This window comes from Scleropages formosus, chromosome 4 (assembly GCF_900964775.1).
Source record: "Scleropages formosus chromosome 4, fSclFor1.1, whole genome shotgun sequence".
Lineage (NCBI taxonomy): Eukaryota > Metazoa > Chordata > Actinopteri > Osteoglossiformes > Osteoglossidae > Scleropages > Scleropages formosus.
In genome coordinates, this window is record NC_041809.1 from 28,045,823 (window position 1) to 28,063,546 (window position 17,724).

Consider the following 17,724-nt stretch of genomic DNA (forward strand, 5'->3'; position numbering starts at 1 on the left):
ATCCTTACTATTAGTCAAAAGTATAGGAGTAACAATTGATATTGATTGCAGTCTTTACTACTCCTAGCACAGTACAGCAGTAGCTCAACCTTGAGGACATATCCTCTTCAGCATCCTTTGAATCAGTAGATACACTACTTACACTGGGTCACTCATCCATACATCAGTGGAACACACTCTCTCTATCACTCACACTCTATGGGTGAACCTGAACAGCATATCTTTGGACTGTGGGAGGAAACCCACACAGACATGGAGAGAACGATGCAAACTCCACACAGACTGAGCAAGGATCAAACCCACATCTTCTCACACCACCCAGGTGCTGTGAGACAGCAACACTACTCGCTCTACCACCATGCCATTCTATCACTATGCCATTTTAGAGCCCACAAAGTCACCATCTGTCTCATTTTTGGTCAAGTGGGTCTTTGCCCCCCCGATGGATAATTGTCAGCAAATTCCATGTGCTGTAAAATGAAACAGTGACATCGCCAGATGCAAATTCAGGTTAGACTGCATTTATGTGCAGGGGTATAAAAGCATTTACGAGTGAGTACTTGAGTACCATAATTTCTAGACAGGTGGGGATAAAGGTGTTCTCAGGTAAGGACATTTTACTTCAGAACTGTCTGATATGCACAACTTCTGGTCTCTATGTTTTTTATTTACTTTAAGAAATGCTTAAATGACAACTGTCAAGAAAATTCATTTTTTCTCTACTTGTTCTGTTACCAAGAAAAATCCTTTTTTTTTTAATATAAGATCAGAATAATTGCAATTAGTCTCCCTTTCTGAACAGATGAAAAATAAATTGTTAATCTTTCTTTGCACATATTGGTACTTCACATAGACTAAATAAAATGTTGTCTCAGATTCTGCAGGATATTGAGTGTAGCAATAACCCTAAGAACAGAATTTGAATCTACAGGTTTTTGATCACAGTCACCTAGTGGTGTATTCAGAGTTCCCTACCATGCACATTTCTTTTTTCGATTGATTTATTATACCAGAACATTCCATGAAGGTCATAGGACCAGAATAGACCAAAGAAGAATAATGAGTCCAAAAACTGACACGTCTGTGGATATGTTGAAGTGTACATATACAGCTATATGACTGCAGTTAGTCCGGTGTATTAATATTCTATAATAATAACAGAAACATGCACACACTGAGAACAACTTGGTTTTTCTCCTTCCAAATATTTTGTGTTAAATTTGACATCCACATGACAATGGTCACAAAACGTAAAAGTTTGCTTCAATTTTATTTCAATTCATTTGGTTTCTTGGATGGGGGGGGGGTGCGGTGACGCAGTGGCGCAGTGAGTTAGACTGGTCTCTGCTCTCTGGTGGGTCTGGGGTTCGAGTGCCGCTTGGGTTGCCTTGCGATGGACTGGTGTCCCGTCTTGGGTGTGTCCCCTCCCCACTCCAGCCTTACGCCCTGAGTTGCCGGCTTAAGCTCCGGCTCCCCGCAACCCCGCATGGGACAAGAAGTTCAGACAATGTGTGGTTTTTTCGTTTTTTTTTTCAGGCAGTTATTCTTTTATGATATAAAGTAAATCCTTGAATAAATCCTTTCCTGTGGCAATCTGGGATGAAGTAACACTTAGTTGTTATTAGAATCCAAATCAAAACTGAAACTGCATTTTTTTCTCACTTTGCCTTGTGATATATAGGTTTACACACTATTTATACATGGTGTATCGGGTCTAACATAAAGGACTTTTTAAAAATACTTCCAAATGAGTAAATAGTAATTGAACATTTGAATTAATGAAAATATTTGAATATTCTGACAGTTTTTCTTAATTTTCACAAGTTCAGAATGCCCTCACATGAAAGCGTTCTTCAATTTCAGTTTATTCTAACAAAGGATTACAAGAATGATTATTTTTAGCTAGACTGGGGTAAAAAGACATGTAACAAATTTGATTAATAATGAAACGGATAATGACACATGATTTTGACAAGCATGGACAAAATTGGTAGTTGTGGAGACAAAAAGGAATTCAAGAGCAATGCAGAAGAGAAAGGGAATCATAGGTTACCTGACCTTGGCATGTATAGGTAAGAGAAAGTGTTTGTACAAATTCCAAAGTGGTCACTTTGTGCTTCAGATGCCTCATGCAGATCAACAAGTCATCTTCACTTGGTCTGTCTGTGCAAGTACTGAAAGCTCACTTGAATATTTTTTTAATGGTTTTATCAACATTTAGAGGAACTTCTAAATGCAGGCAGTCCCTTGTTACGAATTAGTTCCGTGTCCTCACTCTGTCTTTAAGTCAGATTTTGAAGTAAGTCGAAACAATTAGGTATGTTGGGTATCTAATGTCAGTTTGTCAAATGTTCGTCTTAGTATATCATATATCGTGTACCTTTCTTTGCATATTTCCATCATGATTGTTTCGCTTTTCTTTGGTGCGTTACCATCACTTGCATCACATTTACTCTTTGGTGCCATGGTTAGGAGGGTAAAAACAAAAAAAAGCCATATCTAGTAACAGATGAGACACTGTTGACAGGAAAAAAAGCAAGTCTGTCCTACCTCACACTCACACGCACACAAGCTGATAAAATGCTGTAGACATGCAATGTTTTGATGTGCTTTGTAAAGTAGCGCCCATTCCTTATTATGAATCATTGTATATACAGTAACTCAAATTTTGAATACAATAGGCTTAATTATGAAGTTTTCATTTAATTGTTACTTAAAGGTGACAAAAAAATTACTTCCGGTGAGTAAGGGGGTGGTTCGTAACTACGGCTTGTACGTAAGTCGGACGTTCGTAACCCGGGGACTGCCTATATTTAATACATTTAATGGCTTTGCAAGGGTGGAGTTTTTGTATATTTTGGTGCACATTCCTTATCTCAGAATAACAAAGAAAATGACAATATGACTTTTGTTTGCTGGCAGGTAAGCAGTCATCATGGCACAGAATGTAATAGTCCAGCAGCAAGCTCTTCAAATGATCCAATCCAAGCAATGGAACACAGGCATCTTTGAATGCTTTGATGACATGAACAGCTGTGAGTGTCAGCAATAATAATAATAATAATAATAATAATAATAATAATAATAATAATAATAATAATAATAATAATGCATTAGATTTTTTTTACTAAAACTTCAGAATTTGACAAATTGTTCTAACTAGATGGATAGTTACTGGAAAAAAATAAGACAAGATTGTAAGAATATAGTAAATTCTAACATTACACCTGCCATTTTTCTGTCCTCAGGTTGTTACTCCTTCTGGTGCTTCCCCTGCTTCCAGTGCACCACAGCTAAGAAGGCTGGAGATAATACCTGTGTACCCTTATTTGAGTGGGTGAGCGCAGGCATCATGGCACTGGCAGGCATACCTTTGTGTATTCCTCCCATCTCCTTGGCCATGCGAGTTGCTGTACGCAACAAATATGGAATAGAGGTATCTTCCCACATGTGGCCTTTCTATTACTCACATCCTTCAATAGCTGACCCTAAAATTTAAGTATTAAGTATGAAGTGTTTTGAGTGTTAAGCAAATTTTCTGCCTTAAAAACAGACTCAAAAAGTGCACCCTAATTTATTACATAGTATTTAGGCCATCTTGCTTACAGTAAAGTACTTTAGGAAAGAAAAATGAAACAATAAATCCCATTAAAAAACGTCAATTGCAAATCAACCAGATTCCTAGAGGAGGGTTATATAAATACTTAAATAGCAAGATGCAACATTCAAAGTTTCAAGACGTGCAGCATTTGAAATACAGTGACTGGGTCCAAGGACAATGTTTTGCGGGTAGAAAGTAGAACACACTAGCGACTCAGCTGACAAGGCGAACAGCAGCAAAACATTTTTACAGGCTGTGAAGGCCGTTGTATGAACAGTACATTGTTCTGTTAGCAGTTTCCTCACATCTTTTAATATTGCAATTTCATGTTTAGTTTTTTCTTGATTTTATGTTATGAATGATACAGAAGTTGTGGAATAAATTAATCCCTTTACGTGAGAAATGAACGCATCTGTGTTTTCACAGGCATAAGGTTTTCCTGCTGTAATATACACACACACACACACACACACACACACACACACACACACACACACACACACACACACACACACACAGTTTGAAACTGCTTGTCCCGAGCTGGGTTGCGGCGAATCAGAGTCTATCCTGGCAATACAGAGCGCAAGGCCGGAGGGGGTGGAGACACAACCAGGATGGGCAGCCATAAACAAAGACTTTAAATTAATATTTTAGTAAAATAACCCTATATGGAAGAGTGTCTTAAATATTCCAGATACTTATGCACTAAACCATTCTTTGCAGATAGTCATTTATTTTGTTTACATTCATTCATTTTGTATGATGAAATGATGCATCTTATAAAGTAGGAGATGTGTTCTAGGATTCTACTGACTAAATTCTATGTAGATGTGAAGACAGAAATCTGTTCTTTGTGTTTCATTCTGTCTCTCTCTAGGGTAGTATCTGCCAAGACTGCCCTGTTGCCACCTTCTGTGCATGCTGCTCTTGGACTCAGATTTCCAGGGAGCTAGACCTCCGCTCTCAACCACTTCTCTTTGTCAATACCCAACCCCAAGTCATCACAATCCAGGGTGGAGTCATGGCTGCTCAGCCTGTAGTTGTAGCTCCCCAGCCTGGACTCATAACCCCTCAACCTGGAGTCATGGTATCCCAACCTGAAGTTATTTCTGTACAGCCAGGAATCATTACACCACCATCATACACGACTCATGAGCCCATTAACATGAACATGCCACCTCAGTTTAAGTGAACGCTCGTCCCAGACATGTCTCAAACTTGCCCGGCTTGTTGAAGATGATGGCTGTAAAGGTTAGAGAAGTGGTTGGATAAGGTGTAAGCATGAGTTGCTCAGGTGACAGCTATCTGTTCCGCAGTGCATATCTCTCTTTATTCTATCTGATGATGGCAATATATAACATGTCCTTCATAAAACTGTTTTTGTATCAATGTCTAAAGTTGCGATATTCATTAGGTACTCTGTCTCTGTCAAGTTGGACAACTTAGTCATCTTGTCCACTGTTCCAGTCAAGGGGCTTGAAGTCACCACTGACATTAATTTTTGTTTCTGAAAGTCTGAAAGCATATTACAATTACAACAATAATAATCCAGTCATGGTGACATCTCTTAAACAACATTCAATGGATCCCCCCCTCCCCATTTCTCCTTACACAATCTACCCAGCTTCTGATCCAGGTTATGGTTATATTTCATCATAACTACTGACATCATAACATTCATATTCCTCCATCAAATGGCAAATCAGCTTCTCAAGCTGATACTGAATGTCATTGCATAAGTTGTCTTACATTTTGCTAATGCTTTTCCTTCTTTTTATGCCGCTCCATAGGCTTCAGGTCTAGAATATCTCACCTTTTTCAAACACACTCTATCCAGATTTCATGACAACCCCATAAAGCTTTTGTGCACATGTGCTCATCCCCATTATTCAGTCTCCTGAGAGTTTTATACTTATCTGGATCATGATTATTAATTATCATTAATCCACCTGGATTGTCATTTATTCAATGTGGTCCATCTGGTTCATGATAAACTGAAATGTGACATGAAAATAATGCCAAACAGCTGTGTTAGAGATACTGTGAGAGGATTTCATCTTTGGTAAAAGGCTGAGAAGAGATAGACTCTGAGGCAGTTACTCATTTAGCTGATACTTTTCTCCAAAGCAGCTTACAATGTTAAGGTTGCAATTACCACAAACTTACAATTATTTACACATCTAGGTAATTTTCCTGGGGCAATTTAGTGTAAACAGCTTGCCCAAGAGTACTACAGCCAAAGGTGGGGTGCATACCTGTGACTTTGGGGTGTAAGGCAATAGCTCTAACCACTATGCTACCAGCTCTCCCAACACACACTGTGTTTAGGAAACCACACACTCACTCTCTCACCTGCTGTCTGGCACTCTACTGTCTCGTTTGTATGCTCATGTGTTTGTGTTTCTATCCTCTGGTTTGCATCATTGTGCTTTAATTTTATTAATAATTAATTTATTTAAATGTGACATATCCCCCTTGACAGCCTTCATGTTTGGGGAGTTCTATGCACAGCCCCCTACACACACACGCTTGCGACAAGCTGGTAGCCTAACCCAGCAACACAGGGCGTAAGGCTGGAGGGGGAAGAAACACCTAGGACGAGATGCCAGTCTGTCACAAGGCACCCCAAGTGGGACTGGAACCCCAGACCCCCCAAAGAGCAGGACCTAGCCAAGCCCGCTCCACCTCCACGCCCCCACAGCTACTTATAGTGAAAATAAAATTTCGACAGATAGCTCACCATTACCCTATAGATTCAGTAAAAATAGCAGCTACTAAATAAAAAATCTTTAATTTCTTATTTTATTTATAAAGTAGAAGAAAAAATAAGCAAATCATAAAATATAATGGAATGATTCACAGTTAGGGGGCGCGGTGGCGCAGTGGGTTGGACTGGGTCCTGCTCTCTGGTGGGTCTGGGGTTCGAGTCCCGCTTGGGGTGCCTTGCGGTGGACTGGCGTCCCGTCCTGGGTGTGTCCCCTCCCCTTCTGGCCGTATGCCCTGTGTTACCGGGTAGGCTCCTGTTCCCCGCGACCCTGTATGGGACAAGCGGTTCAGAAAATGTGTTTGTGTGATTCACAGTTTTTAGTTTTATTCCGAATGTACACTTAAAAGAACTGTGCTATTCACTCTAATATAGTGTCACACTACTTTTTTTCTGATATAGTTTAAAAAATGTGTAAGTGAAGAAGTTCACATTTATTTAAATACTTCTTATGTGTTTTTTTTTCTTGGAAAGGTTTACTTTTTCTCTTTATTACCAGCAAGCGCACATCAATCAAGTCATGTACTTTTCAGACTAAGAGGAGACATAATCAGAAAAGTCAGCAAAAACAGGTTAGTCTGCAGCTTGATTTTCTAGATTCCATATGAACTAATTGTGTGCCTGGCCTCAACTGTCAGTGAAGAACTTTAGCCCAATGTAATGCTAACAATGTAACTGCGTACTGAGCAACTTCTGTCATTGGATATTTATGTCTGAAACTTTCATTTTGAACTACTTGGAGCTGTAAGCAATAAGTTGTAACTCAATAAACATATAACCTAAAGGGCTGAGAAAATGTGACTCTTTCCATTCATCACATAGAGGCTTCAAGGCTTCAGCTCTTGATGGTGTGCAGAAGAGGTCATGTAGATAGGCTGACAAAGTGTCTCCTCTTCAAAAAAGGGGAGAAGCAGGGTAAAGGGGCGGATTGAAATTTTGATGAGAACAGGATTTTAGTGTTCTTGGTTGTTACAAATGAAGAACCTTGCAGTCCGTGCTGGGCAGGGCAGAACCGCAATGGTTTGGGGTCAGGTCAGGTCAGGCTCTGGGACACAGATCCAGGATTCCACGGTTCGAGTGTCTGTCTCCATATACTTATTGAGAGAGCTACATAATTTCTAATTGTATCTCCATTGCCTTCGTGGAGTTTGTAATACTGTACCGATGTGTTTAGGCAGGGGGCGTGGTGGTGCAGTGGGTTGGACCGCAGTCCTGCTGTCCGGTGGGTCTGGGGTTCGAGTCCCGCTTGGGGTGCCTTGCGGCGGACTGGTGTCCCGTCCTGGGTGTGTCCCCTCCCCCTCTGGCCTTACGCCCTGTGTTGCCGGGTAGGCTCCGTGACCCCCTATGGGACAAGCGGTTCTGAAAATGTGTGTGTGTGTGTGTGTGTGTGTGTGTGTGTGTGTTTAGACAGCCCTGTGTCTCCCCCCATTATGCACATGACCTCTTGTGTCACAATGTCTTGTCATTCAAGTGAATTCTCACCTCTCAGTATCCTGCAAGCATTGCTTGGAGACTAGCAATGCCAAGGAAAAAAGTTGTCCTGGATCATAACCCTTAAGATATGTGTAAATGAAGCACATAATTATGAGTGCGGTGAGTCACATCAGTTCACTTTCGCTAGTCAGTCACAGATAGTTGCCTTTTCTTATCTCTTACACAATAAATTTGGTAATGACAGATAAATTCTCTGAGAAATTATTCATACCCTGCATGTTCAAAACATATTCCTTTCTAAAATAGTCTAATTCCCAAGGCTTGATTTAACATTTGATTTTACTACATGGCATAGTTAATATTTCTAACAGCACAACCTCACCTAATACCAAAAACCCATTGAATTCCTTGAGATCCTCTATAAAGCAAATGGCTTTGTGAGGTTGTTGGAAGTGAATGACTTGCTGTGTTGTCCTTTACTTCCTCCATCAGACTCTGATTTTGTTTAGAAATCTGGTGAGACACTGCTCAAAATTGTCTGCAGTGTAGCTCCTTGCATCTTAGTTGGCTTACCATTGAACCCTCACAGTAGCATGAAATCATCAAACTCCGTTGTAAGGTTTTTTCACTTTGCTCACCATTTGCATGTTTTCAGGAACCAGGATGTTTCCTGCATTCACAATTTTGTGCACTGCTACATCTCGCATGGTGTACAGAGGCTACAAATGAGTTATTTAAGCACTTCTAACACCATGTTTCAAACAAGAGAGACTGGCAATGAGGTTAGTGTCATCCAGGACCCAGGCTGTACAGTAATAAGTAATGAAAAAACTTCTGTGGCAAGTAAACGTAAGAACTAACAAGCTCCATAACAAATCTATTAGTGAATGAGTGTGTAGGATTTACCTGCAATAGTCTAGTGTGACATGTTAGGATGTATTCTGCCTTATGCACAATGCATCTGAAGAAGAGCTTGAGAAAAATACAACCATGCATTGGAAAGCAGTTAATGATAAGGGACAGATTCATGAAATTGAAGGATGTTTTATTCTGTTGTTCCCTTATTATTGTGATAATTCCTAGTTCTGTTCCCAGCACCAGCTAGTAGGGGACTCCCTCTCAGTTGTTAAGGTGTGAGTTATTGCAGATGGTGAAAGGTGCATGGATCTTGTTTGGACTGGCAGAGAAAGACATGCAACATGGTGGAATGGAATGACTGGAGTAAACTGAGTGGGGAGTCACTGCCAGAACTCAATGTGCATAAAACAAAGCACTCTTTACAGCTGTAGTTGAGTGTTTTGAATTGCTTGACCAAATGGGGTGTTGATGACCCCAGTGAAAAGACCATTTAATGCAAACATAAAGCCGTTGGATGGTACTAACCCTAACCATTTAGAAGTTTTTGAGTTTGAAAGTTTATGCATCCCCAAATATAGACACACATTCATACAGTCAGTCATTATATGCTGCCTTTTTATGACAAGTCTGCAAAACTTTCACGCAATTAGTCAATAGATGAACACGATGCAAGTAGACCACTGCAGGAAGAAGACATGGAGACAAAAGGCTGAGAGTACAAATATGAAAAGTAGCAGTAGAAGTTTTTTAATATTCTGGAGTGAAGAGACGGATGTTTTCCTTGATGAAGTCCCTGTAGCTGGACACACGTGTGAAGACTCCTGGGAAACGTGCACGGCCGCAACCCTTCCCATAGCTCACAATTCCAGTCTGGATCCATTTTTTCCCACTCTTGCACACCAGAGGGCCCCCTGAGTCTCCCTGGAATGGGGGAACAAATTGCATATATCTCCATGTTCACAAATTGACTTAGAACTGCAGACACTGGAATGTTCCTTTTTTCTTTAACCTTTAATATATATTGCTTGTTACATTATCTCATAAAATCTATTGAGAAGGAAGATGGCTTGCACATTTCTGCTTAAATGAGTTCACCTGACAGGAATCTTTGCCCCTGGAACCAGCACAGAGCATCTGGGGTAAAAGTTCTGGATAACTGCCCTTACAGGATTTATTAGGAACAATCGGCACTCTGACCTGCTGAAGTGTTTTTGGAAATTTCAGTTGAACTGCAGAAGAAAGAGATGAAAAGACACCAGTCAAGTGAACAGCTGCAGCATACTCAGAAGGAGGAAGTTTTTTTCCACTTCTTGCATTGTTCATTCACATGTTTCATAGATATGAATGAACAGTGTGAAAACTGCAAAAAACTTGTTTCATACATATTTGCTAATGAGAGAGAAAGGAATATGTTTTCCATGCAGCAGAATAATAAGGTGGAGATACATGACATGTGGGAGGTCTATGGTCAAGAAATAATTGACTGGCAAGTTCTAGCTCCTATTTGTGAACAAGGAAAGCTCAAGATGAACAAGTACTAGGATGGAACATTGGAGAGAAAGGGAGTAGCTAATCAGAATGACACATCTTTATACTTTACACAAAGAGACCTTTGGGAGCACTTACGCTCCCAAAAGTCTCTTTGTGTAGAGTAGTTATATCATATAGTGAATATATAAATATCCTGTTATGTAAATGGGTGTACATAACTAGGAAATGAAAGGCAGGAAGAGAAAAGGGCACTATGCTTACCTCCTTCATTTACCCTTCCCCAGCCAGTAACTACGCATCTGGAGCGTTTTCCCAATTTGTCTTTGCCTGCAGCCAACTGGACAGGTTTTATAAATTTGGACATCTTGACCTTTTCATTCAGTTGCACCAGAGCAATGTCATGACCGGAGCTGACGTCTTTGTACTTAGGGTGGAGGATTACTTTCTTAATTTTGTATCTCTTTTCATGTGCAGACTTCTTGGACAAGCGATATGCACCCAATGCCACTGAAGACCGTGGCTTATCAAAACGCCTGTGGAATATATAAGATCTTAGTTTTTAATGTACTTTAGTGTTAATTGTGAGCAGCATTAACAAACTGATGAATGCTTCTTAATTTTGATTCATCGTTGTGGAGAACATTCAGTATTGATATTGAATATTTGATACACACTCACATGCACTAGACAAACAAAATTCAAAACTACCTTATGTCAAAGTCAAACAGGTCATGTGTATTTATGAACATATGGAAAATTTAGTTATGCTATATATGCAAAACAGAAACATATGCCAAGTTTGGACAGAAACTTAGTGCCCTAAATATTCTTGCCTTTTTAAGCAGTGAGCAGCTGTCAGCACCCATTGGTCATTGAGAAGTGACCCTCCACAAGAAGAATCGTGTGTTTTATTTAAGGAAATTTTCAGGGAGGCCATCCAGGGCCACTGCCCATCTTTGGCATCATGACCTCCAACAATTGAACTCTTTGAGCTGAGTGGCATGGATGCTGAGAGAGATAACAAGAGAGTCAATTCATCCCAGAATACTAGAGAAATTGCACAAAGAGTAACTAACCACTGTATTCAATCTTAACTCTTATTTTCCCACTAAATATGAAAAGGATGTAAATGCATGATCATTTTCGTGGTATGTGTTTTACCAATGAGCTTACATTATAAAAACACAAGATGTTTCTGTGTAGTTAACGTCATCTAAATGTAAAGTTTACTAAGGAAATTCAGACTGCAGTTGAAACCTTTTGATCTAAAGAAACATTTTTTGCTTTCTTACAGTTTGCAGTAGATTCATGTAACATATAATGTAACGTAATACAAAACATGGAATGTGGTAGAGCAACTTTTTAACTTGTAGTTCTCTTACCTTCAGTTGTGATCGTTAGCAGAACTAGAGGTAACAGCACCAAAGCTGCCATGTTGGCCTTCTACACACACGGGGCTCCACACACAGTTGAATGACACTCTGCCTGATTAATGATCTGATCTGTAAAAGTGATACTTTCACTGGCTGTCATGCAACGGCCTGGGCAAACTGCGTGACACTCTTATAAACCCATCATGCTGTTGCATCATCACAAACCACATGTGGTTTAGTTTCACACACACACACACACACACACTTTCTGTCCCGCTTGTCCAATATGGGGTCATGGGGAGCTGGAGCCTAACCTGCAACTCAGGGCGTAAGGCTGGAGGGGGAGGGGACACACCTAGGACGGGACGCCAGTCCATCGCAAGGCACCCCAAGCAGGACTCGAACCCCAGACCCACCAGAGAGCAGGACCTAGTCCAACCCACTGCACTACCGCACCCCCCTTGGTTAAGTTTCATAAGGTTTAAAAATGTTTCCACAGTGCTTAGTGAAGCAAGCTGAAAAACATAAATTTTTACAGAATCTTTTCATATTCCAACATGAAATTACAAAAATACATTTTTGGAAAACAATAATTTTTAATTAACCTTGGATGATGTCTGTGAACAGAAGACTATAGCTTTGCATTTTGTATAAAACTTCATTGTATTCATTGGTCAACTGATGTTGCAGTCAAAAAGCAAATACGGAGTAATAAAATTAAATAATATTGAATCAGACAAAGTTTATTCTTGGATGAACACTTTGTCTTTGCACCAGCACCTCTCAGTTTTCTGCACCAGTGGCTTGTGTCAGTGGGCTAATTTGGTCGTTTCAGTCAATAATTCTTTACCTGTGACCTGTGCCAGAGACCTTGTTAGTGTTTTGCATTTGTGCCATGTATTTGTCTGTGTTGGAGGACAATGCAGGTGGCTATGACAAATAAGCTTCAATAGTTGTTTTGGACCATTACTCTTTGAAATTATGGGTCGCATAGGCTCACGAACAAGGTAACAAGTTAAAGTTATTGTGAATTCCCCAGGTTTTTTTTTTCAGCCTTGCGCCCTGTGTTGCCAGGCGAGGCTCCGGCTTGCCGCAACCCTGCTTGGGACAAATGGTTGTTGACAATGGATAGATGGATGGATATTAAACATACTTTTCATACATTGGGAGGCATTTGGATAAATTGCACATGTTTTAAACCTCACTATTAAGATTTTGGCAATAATATTTCAGCACAGAATATCAAATGAGATAATACACCAGTTGCCTGGTACCAGTGTCTTTGCCAGAGGGTCAATGTACACAATAATTAACAGATGAGTGGATTTTTATGTGCATCCCAATTGGAAAAACATGCTGAAGTCCAGTAAGGAGCTTATTGTTTGTAATATATAACATGTAGGAGTTTAAGGGGACAGATGAATATGTCTGATATTAACATTCATCACTACTTCCCCATAGCTGTGAGAAGAGAAGCCACAGAGCCTGAAGTTATCTGTGTTAACACAACATTTGTCAATACTTTTGTGCTTTGTCATATGAGGGTTCCTCTTTGTGGGTTTATTTTTTTTCAAAGAGCCAAGGTAGTTAGATAGACATCTGAAACGTGGTGCATGTCACTCAGTATGAACCAGCTAAAAACTTAGGGTGTGGCATAGCAAGTAGCAGTGCTGCATCACAGAATCTGAGTAGTGCAAGAGCTCATGGGTTTCATACCCAGTCAGTCTATATGGAATTTTAATATTCTCCCCTTATCTGTGTAGGTTTTCTCCTTCATTCCAAAGACATGCAGTTCAGATGAATTGCAGCACTATGTGTCCTGTAGCTTCAGGTGAATCGGTGACACTAAACATTGCCCATAGGTGCCCACTGATAGTTAGTTTGCTCTCACCAGATGAGGATTTGGGTCCATCTGGTGCTTTCTCTGCCCCAGTGAAACATGATGGCACATAACAAGAATGCTGTTGTTAGGTCCAGTCCTCAAATTCTCAAGGATGAAGTTGGAAACTAAGGGGTGAAACAGTAGTACAGCATGTAGCGCTGGTACCTCATCTCTCCTGGGTTGTGTATATGAATCCACCTTTGTGCAGAGTTTGCATATTCTTAATGAATTTTAAAAAAAACTTCAGCAAGTATATTCTTCTTCTAACACACATAGAAATGTCCATACTGTCTTTGGGTTCAGAATGTATTTTCACACACTTTGTTGCTATTGCTGAAGGTAAATTCTGTCTTCAATGCACAGAAATATCTATATTGCTGTTACTTTTACAAGTATGCATTTTTAAAATGTGTATAAACTACCTTTGCAACTCATGCAGTCTTGTTCTTGTGCAAATACAGGAAATAGTTTCTGCTTTTATAAGCAGCTTTCCGGGCAAATACCTAAATTTCTGAGATCATACAATTTCAATTTTTAAATGATTTGTTAAGGGGTGGGGGGGTGCGGTGGCGCAGTGGCGCAGTGGGTTGGACTGCAGTCCTGCTCTCCGGTGGGTCTGGGGTTCAAGTCCCTCTTGGGGTGCCTTGTGGCGGACTGGCGTCCCATCCTGGGTCTGTCCCCTCTCCCTCACGCCCTGTGTTGCCGGGTAGGCTCTGGTTCCCTGTGACCCCGTATGGGACGAACGGTTCAGAAAATGTGTGTGTGTTAATGGGTTGTTGTATATACAGGTTTTCTAGGTGTAACTAAGCAGCTTGCCCTCTTAACCTCAGCACACACACTGCTCATCCCAAGTGGGTTCATGGTGAGCCAGAGCCTAACCTAGCAATGCAGGACACAAGGCTAGAGGGGGAGGGGACATACCTAGGATGGGATCCCACTCTGCAGCAAGGCACCTCCAGCAGGACTTGAACCCCAGACTAATCAGAAAGCAGGCCCTTGCCAAAGCCACTGTGCCACCACACCTGTTTAACCTCAACAGAGCAATCTTAAAAGTATGTTGATGAATTAAAAACTTTCAGTCAGCGTGTACAATGGAAACCCACAATGACTTTATATGGTCAGGACTATTCATTTTGCATTGACTTCAAGTTTCTGCAGTTAATCACTCCATAAAACCTTTACACACATAACATTATACATCAGACCTGTCAGTCAGTACTGAGTTTGCTGGCTGCCACAAGACAGCCGAGAAACTTTCATTCATTGAGATTCTCCAAGGTCAAGCAATAAAAACTTCTGCTCTGGCCTAAAGGCATCCAGCCCTCTAAAGGAATAGGAGCCCTGTTTGTTTGCAATTTCCCTGCACACTCTCCACAAACACAGGTACATTAATGAAATTTGCAAAAATAAGAACATTTACTCTTTATAGCCACCTTACTGGAAAATACGATGCCAACCAATGAGAAGACAGACAGGGGCAACTCAGCCTTAAAAAGGACGTTATTATGAATCAGTCCAGGCATCTCCTGTCTTTAAAGTGATGACTCAGTTTTGGTTCCTGTTGAAAATCCTGGGCTTTACAAAAGACTGATTAGAGCATATTTCTAAGCTCATACACTAAGGCACTATTTATTACATCACCAAATGAATAATTTCACAGCAAGTCAATTTTGTGCTCTTTGGAGGGCAGTAGATGACATAATGTTTAAATTTACTTTTCTGCAATTTATTGTTGATGGGAATAAGTAAGTCATTCCTGTACATCATTCCTCACCAATCTGGCAAAATAATTAGTTTTTTTTTTATTCGTGGCCATTTCTTTATGAGAAAAGTGTAGGTGATTCTTTGGAATGAACCTTGGGACAGCATCTGATTTGATGCTGGCAGTGGAGGAAAAATATGGGCACAGCATCACAGTGCTGAAAGTAATTCTTGAAAGCAGCATATAGTTCCCTGTCTAACCACCAGAGCTTTGTTCCTGAAACCAGTTTTGGTCAGTTAACACATCTAGGTCCAAAATTTCTTGTTTTTTTCCAGATTTTATTTGGATTTTATTTTCAGTTAGGTGACTGTGCTGCATTTAAAGAAACTCAGCATGATCTTAAGATCTCTGGTTGCTATATTGCAACATCATTTCCGTTATATTTTTAACATTTCATGATAACATTACTTTTTGATAACCAACTGTCTGTAAGGAACTCTTTCACCAGTTCCTCAGTCTAACCCTTAGGAGGTTAGGCAATTTTATTCTTACCAAATAGCCTCAAAATTATGCATAAAATAAATGACTAGTTCAAATTCTTCTAAATAGTTGCGAGTCTCCTAGATGTGAAGTAATAACCGCACCTGATTGTACTCTTTTAGCAGAGTACATTTACATTTACATTTACATTTATTCCTTTAGCAGACGCTTTCGTCCAAAGCAACGTACATCTCAGCAAAAGTACAATTTATGCATTACATTAAGAGAAAGACATAGCTGCAGACGTAAAAGTCTCAAGTAAACCTAGTTTGTCACCTACCACTTGCAGCACCGAGGTTCATCGTTCGAGTAGGTGCATAAAACAGAGGATAGAGAAATCCTGATACCCTCTCACTAATTGTTTTTTTTTTTTTTTAGATATTCTAAAATACAAAAATAAGTACATACATTGCCAGCCTAGTGGCTGAATAAAGCTTGTATCAGGGGATGCTCATGAAGTTTTGACGCGTGAACAATTACACCGTAAATGAGCTGGAAAGATCTTGGGCAAGGTGGATCCAGAAAAGGTGAGTTTTCAGACCCTTCTTGAATATAGACAGAGTTTCCGCAGTTCTGAGTGACAGGGGAAGGTCATTCCACCACAACGGAGCCAGAACCGAGAACCTCCGAGCTTTACCTTTTGTGCAAGGGACCACCAAGCGAGTTGAAGTAAAAGAACAAAGAGGTCTGGCTGGGGTGTTGATTAAGTCTTGTAAATAGCTGGGAGCAGTTTTATTGATGCATTTGTAGACAGTAACCAGGGTCTTGAATTTGATTCTGGCAGCTATAGGAAGCCAGTGGAGAAAAATGAGTAGAGGAGATACGTGGAAACGCTTTGGCAAATCAAACACAACTCGTGCAGCAGCAGCAGAAGCTACAGAGGTTTGATGAGAATAGTAGGAAGGCCACACAGGAGAGAGTTGCAGTAGTCCAGATGGGAAGTCACCATGGCCTGGACAAGTAAAGTACATACTAAAAGGTGTAAGCTAGATGTAAGCTTGTAACTAGTTAAAATTGTTAGCATTAAGTAGTTGGTGCTAGTCAGTATACTCTCTGGTAGACAAGTCAGAAAACATAATCTGACAGTCTTGTGGTAAGACCTCTTCTGGTCCCAAAATCTGAGCGGACCTAAATGTATAGTTTGAGACCCTGCTGTTTAATCTTATTCATATTTGGCTAAGTTGACTTGTGTGTTATATGATCCAGAAGAAGCCACAATCATGTGGTATTATTTTTCTTCAAGGAAGGGTTAGTGAACATCATCTGTGGAACTCAAGATCACAAAGTGTGTACAGTACAGACTGATCTAAAGCCTGAGAAACAGAGTGATCAGTCAGAACAGTCTAGAAACAACGAAATGTTGTTTGACTTGTTCAGTGAAAGAAAACCTGTTCCTTAAGCCAGGTGACATGTGCAAGCTAATATATTGATTCACCATGTTAGCAACAGTGTCTGCTCAGGCTCCAGGGTAACACTCTATTTGTAGCATCAAACACTGCTGTCAGTCTTAGAGCCATCTTATCAGTCCCATGTAACCACTTGCTTTCAGAGCAGCTGAAGACACAGTGACACCCCACCTCAGTGCCTTTGTCATCTAACCACCACACACTGTTTACTTTATACATTGAGTCCTTCTTCATTCAAATGCTTTTTAAGTAAGAGCACTTCATGTAGGAAATCATATGTTACATTTCATATTGTAACGTCAGTACAGTAAATTTGTGACTTTTTTATTGATCTGCTGAGGCAAGAAAACTTCGATCCTGCTCAAATATGCTAGGAGAGCCATCTAATTTCTAAAGTTTTGTGAGTGCAACGACCATAAATATTATAAACGCTCTTGGCAAGAAAAGGAATTTCTTGCACTGATTCACTTTGCTAACACTTATATTCCTCAAAGGAGAACAACATCAAGTTTGAGATTCCCCAGATGTTACTATTATCTACTGATAATGCATCCCATCTCCTCTTAGACTGTAGCCTGCTGAGGCTCCCTGAGGAGTCTGAGACCAGGCAGCGACACAATTGAGGTATGCAATTTATCACTCTACACCATGAAGTTTGCCAGAATTCAAATTT

At 40.2% G+C, this 17,724-nt stretch overlaps 2 protein-coding genes across 2 annotated transcripts; one reads left to right on the plus strand and one right to left on the minus strand.

The window, feature by feature from the left end:
* Positions 1–593: 593 nt before the first annotated feature.
* LOC108934287 (cornifelin homolog B-like) lies at positions 594–4,913 on the plus strand. The gene is made up of 4 exons (XM_018751875.2): positions 594–606; positions 2,923–3,035; positions 3,249–3,436; positions 4,479–4,913. The coding sequence occupies exons 2-4, from the start codon at positions 2,936–2,938 to the stop codon at positions 4,791–4,793; spliced, it is 603 nt and encodes a 200-aa protein (XP_018607391.2). The 5' UTR covers positions 594–606; positions 2,923–2,935; the 3' UTR covers positions 4,794–4,913.
* Positions 4,914–8,860: 3,947 nt separating this feature from the next.
* On the minus strand, positions 8,861–11,676 carry LOC108934255 (tryptase-2-like). Its single transcript, XM_018751834.1, has 5 exons — positions 11,531–11,676; positions 10,982–11,156; positions 10,410–10,681; positions 9,753–9,886; positions 8,861–9,578 (listed from the first exon to the last, which is right to left on the minus strand). The coding sequence occupies exons 1-5, from the start codon at positions 11,580–11,582 to the stop codon at positions 9,405–9,407; spliced, it is 807 nt and encodes a 268-aa protein (XP_018607350.1). The 5' UTR covers positions 11,583–11,676; the 3' UTR covers positions 8,861–9,404.
* Between the last annotated feature and the right edge of the window lie 6,048 nt (positions 11,677–17,724).

Bases quoted from the DNA above. Each gene is read 5' to 3' on its own strand.
- LOC108934287 (XM_018751875.2), top strand. From the start codon at position 2,936: ATGGCACAGAATGTAATAGTCCAGCAGCAAGCTCTTCAAATGATCCAA. The intron at 3,036-3,248 runs GTGAGTGTCAGC...TTCTGTCCTCAG, and splicing joins CTTTGATGACATGAACAGCT to GTTGTTACTCCTTCTGGTGC. The intron at 3,437-4,478 runs GTATCTTCCCAC...GTCTCTCTCTAG, and splicing joins GCAACAAATATGGAATAGAG to GGTAGTATCTGCCAAGACTG.
- LOC108934255 (XM_018751834.1), bottom strand. From the start codon at position 11,582: ATGGCAGCTTTGGTGCTGTTACCTCTAGTTCTGCTAACGATCACAACT. The intron at 11,157-11,530 runs GTAAGAGAACTA...TATCTCTCTCAG, and splicing joins GCTAACGATCACAACTGAAG to CATCCATGCCACTCAGCTCA. The intron at 9,887-10,409 runs GTAAGCATAGTG...TTTCTTCTGCAG, and splicing joins GGGAAGGGTAAATGAAGGAG to TTCAACTGAAATTTCCAAAA.